General features: G+C 34.0%; 1 protein-coding gene and 1 long non-coding RNA gene across 2 annotated transcripts; one reads left to right on the top strand and one right to left on the bottom strand.

Moving 5' to 3' along the window:
• Positions 1-1,920: 1,920 nt before the first annotated feature.
• LOC144997569 (metalloendoproteinase 2-MMP-like) lies at positions 1,921-3,010 on the bottom strand. Its single transcript, XM_078957462.1, has one exon. It carries the CDS (start codon positions 2,988-2,990, stop codon positions 2,061-2,063), a length of 930 nt encoding a protein of 309 aa, XP_078813588.1. The 5' UTR covers positions 2,991-3,010; the 3' UTR covers positions 1,921-2,060.
• A 2,005-nt stretch (positions 3,011-5,015) lies between these two features.
• Positions 5,016-5,714, top strand: LOC144998529 (uncharacterized). Its single transcript, XR_013660359.1, has 2 exons — positions 5,016-5,105; positions 5,397-5,714. It is a non-coding gene; the product is annotated as an uncharacterized LOC144998529 (long non-coding RNA).
• Positions 5,715-6,658: the final 944 nt, after the last annotated feature.

Below are 6,658 nucleotides of genomic sequence, written 5' to 3'. Positions count from 1 at the left end.
AGTTGCTTATTTCAATCAACATATACAACAATTAAACTTAAGTCAATCAAAAACTGAAATTGAAAATATCTTGCAATTAATCACCACATACAAATACATTCACATACACACATAATAACATCATACTTATACCAAATACACATACTTTCACATATATAGATAATAACATATTTATACAAAATACACAAATTTCACATTCATATACAAAATATACAACAAAAATACATACATTCACATACACATATAATAACATCCTAGTTATTCCAAATAGACATAATTTCACATATATAGATAATAACATCATACTTCTACCAAATACTCATATACCACATATACATCAAACACACATACGTTGATTTATACACACCAAATTTACATATAATCATATACAAATATCAAATATACATACATATGACAATTTTCAAATAATTGGTACAACTACATATATTTTGCAATTAAACTAATATTTCACAATAAATAGAAGTAAAAGAACTTGTGGTTGTGTATGGTGGTCCAGTGGTGGCGGGTGGTGGTCGGGAACAAAATCAACAAAACTGAAATTGATTTTTTTTTGCAATTAACCACTCAAATAAGTTTAAAATTAATGTTACAAGAGAAAAGGGACCGGAAATTGACTTGCAAAAGCTTGGTTTCGCCGGAAAATCCTTGGTCTCGCCGGAAAAAAGTTGGTCCTCACCGGAAAATCCTTGCCCACCAATGGTATCTTCACCCAAAATTGATAAATGTGAAAATATCCTACTCTAATCGACGAAAGTGGCGAAGGAAGTGACGCAGACGAGAGAAAGAAACGGGATTTGTAGTGAAACATAAGAGAAAATTGGAGAAGATCGACGATTCTGGGGTTAAGTGTGTCGACCTTTAGTGGCAACGCTTTTATCGGCGGCACTTTAGGCTTTAGCGGCGATAGTTCTCAATAGTGGCGACTATCAGGAGGAAATTATTACCGCGTGATTTTTCGATCTTTAGCGACGACTATTTTAGGTCTTTAGCGGCGACAAAAGTCGCCGATATTTCCTTTATCTCTTCCACAAGCACCCTAGTCGTTGGAAACAGAAGAGAAAATTAGAGAAGATCAACGATTTTGGGGTTAAGTGTGTCGACCTTTAGTGGCGACGCCTTTATTGGTGACACTTTAGGCTTTAGCGGCGACAGTTCTCAATAGCGGCGACTATCAGGAGGAAATTATTACTGCGTCATTTTTCGATCTTTAGCGGCAACTATTTTAGGTCTTTAGCGGCCACAAAATTCGCCGGTATTTCCTTTATCTCTTCCACGAGTACCTTAGTCGTTGGATTATAACCACGATCAGACGGTTCGTATCTACCAAAACGTCAAAGAACGGATCTGTATCATTGAGGTTTTAGCGGCGAGAACAATAGCGGTGACATGAGTCTTTAGCGACGATTAATGAAATAGTCGCCGCTAAAGACCTATGTTGTCGCTATTGGTGTCGCCGCTAAAGGTTGAATTTCTTGTAGTGGATGTGTTTAGTTTCATCGTAAACTGTATTTTGATTTGATATTATAATTTATGTGTCTTTTTTATAATGTATTTCAATTGATCTAAAACTTATGATTATGTTTTTTATAATATTTGAACATCTTGAAATCAATTTCAATTCCAAGTTTTGTATGCATATATGAATACCAGTATATATAAAATGCATTAAATTTAGAAAAACATAATTGATCTGACGGTTGAACCGGTTTACTAAGAACCGATCATCACACCAAATCATCTAAACACCGGAAATATATGAATACAAGTTAAGGACCGATCGTCACATCAAATCATCTAAACACCGACCGGAAATATATGAATACAAGTATATATAAATGCATTGAAATTTCCAAAAAAGGATTGAGACGACAATTAAATTGGTTTACACCTCATCCGATAGTCACACCAAATAAATTAAAAACCAGGTTTTAACATTGACTTATTCATTATAGATATTCGTTATCATAACACACACATGTAAACACAATCATAAAACATACATGTAATCACTATAATTATGCGTCCTTATGTTCTTCAATCTAAATACCATATAGAGTACGGAGCCCTTGAATGTCGTCAGTGGTCAAACCTTTCGTGGCCCCTGGACCGAAACTAGTCCACATTATCGAGGTTTGAAACTCGCTATGACCAAGCCCAAGAAGGTGCCCTATTTCGTGTAAAGCCAAACTCTCCACATCGAAAGCACCTTGCACTGCTCCAATAGCCCAATTATGATCCGCATTATAATGGAATCTTCCATCTGAAGGTGAAAAAGCATGGGCCAATACTTGACTAGTAAAGGGACTCCCATCTCCATGGTCTCCACGTTGAAAACTAATCTTTAAGTCAGCACCTTGATAACTTCCTGCTCTTGAAAACGTGAAGTATCCAGAAGAAGCAGTAGCCCATTTTCGAAAAGCACAATCAACAGCTGACATGAATTGGGTTGGGAAACTTGGTCCAAAAGCATAAGTTAGATGACCACGGTTCCATTTTGGTGTTCCGGGAAAGAATTTGTAAAGGGAGACTTTGGGTAACGAGTTATGATCGGTGTGCTTGTGAATTACTTTATCAGGGCACCCGCAACGAGGCATCACCATCTGTGACACCGTTGGCCCATCAAGCGTCCCGGTGGCGTTCAAGTGGTAGTAGACCTGGTACGACTTGATGGCTACCTCAAGCTCCTCGTCAAAATGATCTTTTTCAAGATCTGTGGCATTAGGGTTTTTCTGGTAGTTTAGGTATCCGAAACGAGCAAGATACAGTTTAAGGTCACGAATCCCCTTCACTGTATCACCCTTACGACACCCTTGCATGGCTTTAAGATACCCAAAAGGTGACGGGTTTGTGTTATTACCCGATAACCCGTTTGGTCGTAAATGAGGGTCCTGAACATGCGAAAGAACTGGTAGCATAAATGAAGCAAGAAAGAGGATACATGAAAAGGGAAGAAAGAGTTTAGACTCCATTACAACGAGTACGTTCAAATCTTGAGATGCTTGTACGAGGTTCATAGTCGTCATCTCTATTTATAGTGATTTTCTTTTATCTTACTATTTATTTATTATTGTTTTTAAAGTCATGAGAATTGTTGAGACGTGGGGTATGTTGATCTTGTATATGTTTGAAATTTTGAAATTCTAATCAGGTCTTTGGTCTTCCATTAACACCACTGAGACAAAGTTTTGTGTAGCTTAGAAATTCTTGATTCTAATATGGTTTCTCATTGTGGGTCACTAACATAAAGTTAATCACTACTACAAAATTCCTAATAAGACCCACTAACCAGGAAAGAGCGACGCATAAAAAACATTAATTAAACTATTAATTATAAAAAATATTACTATTTAAAATTTATTAATTAGAAAAAATATTTTTCATAATTAATGTATTTCAGGTTTAATTATCATAATATTACCTATAATTAATAGACACATATTAGAAATTTTCATTTACTTTCCTTCTCTACCCAATCTACATTCCTCCAAATACCTTAAACATTTTGATTTCCTAAATTGCAACTCTACATCAGTGTATGTTTTGAATTGAAAAACAAATTTTCCTGCTCGTCTCATCTACTCCCTTTTTGTGGCATAATGTACAGCTGTTTCACCGGTTCTCCACTTCACCTTCTTCGCATTGCTACCTAGTTAGCTGCCACCGAAAAAGGTATTATTTGTTCTAAGGGATCTATTTTCACACGGTTTGTTTTTTGATTTTTAAATTTTACGTGTAATTTGCTATTGGTGGGAAAATGTTTGAGTTTGATGCTTAACAAGGTTTGTTGTAATTTGTTTGTATATTCACTTTGAAATTAACGCTCATATGGAAAAGAGATCTTCCCCCAAAATCCTACCAAAGCTTTGGAGCTTTTACTACCTTTATGCTGCCATAATGTGTCACTTCTTTTCCCATTCCACTTCCGAACTTTGTGCTCTATGGTCTATATATATATATATATATATATTATGAAGGCTCAGACTTCACTGACGATCAACAAAAAGGTCATAGCCCGTAACTTAACATCTAATTTGCTCGAAAGGTTTAGTTAGTGTTCTACATTTATTTTACTTATTTCAGTTCTTAATTATCTTGCTTAGAGTTGCTCATTGTCTAGAGTTATTCTTATGTACCGTTTTTTTTTTTTTTTTGTTATTTTCACTGTTTGTCGGTGGAGTAAATGTGAAATTTGCGCTATTATTGATTATATATGTTTATAAAGTGGTGTTGATTTTTAGCATTAAGTTTCATTGATCAGTTGATATCTTCATGAAATTTTTCATTGATCAGTTGATATCTTTAGTTGGTTCTAATGCGGGTTTTTGGATCATGGTTTTGGTTTAGAAACTAAATATGGTTGTTCATGGCTCGAGTTGTGACAATTTATAAACCGTAAGTATCTGGTATTGAACCCAATATTTTTGTTTATCAGTATCGTATACGCAAATACGTTAATAGAATTCTAATAATCCATGACCACTCCTATAACCATATTGCTTGTTAGACTTCCAAATCATGTTATAATGAAAGCTCTAGTGCATTTTGTAAATATTACAGTGGAAGCTAGAATGATAGAATTGATATTACAAGGACCAATCATGTTACTTTACTCTTGCAGTGCTTGCAAAGCTTTTCATCACCTGATTAAATGTATTGTGATTGTATTTAAGTATTTTTAAGGATTGTTTTATTTAATGCTATTGATATTGTTTAATGTCAATGTGCAGTAGTTATCTACAACTAGGCATATACGATATAAAGGACCCGTTTCTTAATATCATACAACTTGGTTGCTTGGGAACAAATATGTTTCTATAAGCCATATAGAAGCCGGTTTTTTTAAAGAGAATCAGGCTCTATTTTATCTTATATGACCTGGTTTAAAACTGGGCTCAATTAGTGCTCACATATGACCCGCCTGCATCAGACCCGGTTGCAAAACCGGGTTATATAATGCATTTTAACTTGGTTAATTAGTCTTATATGAGTTCATTGCCTGGGTTGACCGGTATATACACAATGGATCGATTGAGCAGGGGAGGAAATCGACTCCTGCACACCATCGTCTCCACCTTCTGTTCTTGGTAATTATTTTCAGAAATTGGTGTTCTTTTTTCGATTTTCTTCTTGAAATAGCCGCCCTTTAGCACCCATCTACTCTAATCGAAATTGTGGGTCAAAAATAGGACAAGAACATGGATACTCTTCTTTTCCTTCTTGCCCCTGTCCGCGTTTTTAATTAAAGAGACGGATCAACAAGGATTTATGTCATAGAGATAATGGATGGAATTAATGATGGCAATTTTTGTATATGGTGGGTTTAGTAGAGGCACTCAACCAAAATCTACACTTTCTTTGCTTCAATTTGATGGCAGGTGGATGAATAAGGTTGGGGAATAGAACTTGTGTTATAACATCAAAGTCTTTTAATAGGTATTTGTGGTAGTTTACAGATTCTATTAATTGCATATTGATATCAACAATCTTGGAGCAAATGGATATTGACAATCAAATTGATAAACCCATGGCCAAGGGGTCAACCTTGGATTCCAAGATCATACTTTGGAGCTGAGTTTGATCTGTTTTCTTCTTTTTGTTATTTATATTACTGTCAAATCATGAATTTTTTACTTTTGGAAGTTACTTGATAGAATTAAATATAGAGATGAAACTGATAGACATGGTTTGATTTAGATTTGTGTTTATTTTTGAATTTAACAAATAATTATACATAAGGGTGAAATGGTCATTTTTACAATTCAGCACAACAAATCAGAGGTTCCAACCAAATAACATGTTAAAATTTAGATCTTAAAATTCAAACATTCTTAAAAATTCAGTCCTCTTAAAAATCCAGATCTTAAAAATTCAGATTCTGCCAAACAGCCATTTACTCTCTTGTGTTCCCATATAGCATTGTAAAAGCCGGTTTTAATTTATTTCTTTTACAACATCTTACTCTAATATTAGAGATCTCTAAAATCTTGACACTCTCAAACTTTCAAATATTTCCATAAAGATCTCTAAAATCTTGAAATTTAACATGCATTCTATTCAAAGAAACAAAAATATTTTGAAGACTCGATTACTTTTGTTTTGGATTATTTTTCTTAGACTAACAAACTCTTACCGTGGCCTTGTATAGAAACTAAATGGAAATATTAGAAGGCAACCTCCTCCCCTAAAAACACACAATAAGATTAAATTTTACTCAAATGTAGAATAAAAATGAGTTATTCTAAAAACCATGTAAAGTGTCCACCTTCAAAATCTTTTCAGTCTATCAACACGAAGCCACGTTATGCACAAATTGTTACAACAAAGAAGAATAAACTAGATAAAAGAATGAACATCAAATGGTTCATTGATAATGAAATCACGCACAAGTAAAATCTAATTGCAGTTAACATTACTAAGAAAATATGAAAGTAAACAAAACCCAAATGGAAAGTAAGGAGTAACAGTAGGTTGTTATTTATGGTAAAACATGAACGTACATTGCTATTTTAGAAAAAATCAAAAGTGCTCACATATTGTTTCTAAAATCTTTATGTTATTTTTTTCCGAAAACTATAAGTAGATTGCTATTTATGGTAAATTGTTGTTGTACATTGCTATTTATGGTAAATAATGAAAG

This window comes from Lactuca saligna, chromosome 5 (genome assembly GCF_052625555.1).
Source record: "Lactuca saligna cultivar CGN05327 chromosome 5, ASM5262555v1, whole genome shotgun sequence".
Classification (NCBI taxonomy): Eukaryota; Viridiplantae; Streptophyta; class Magnoliopsida; order Asterales; family Asteraceae; genus Lactuca; species Lactuca saligna.
This window is presented reverse-complemented; position numbering and strand designations above follow the sequence as displayed.

Bases quoted from the DNA above. Each gene is read 5' to 3' on its own strand.
- LOC144997569 (XM_078957462.1), bottom strand. From the start codon at position 2,990: ATGGAGTCTAAACTCTTTCTTCCCTTTTCATGTATCCTCTTTCTTGCT.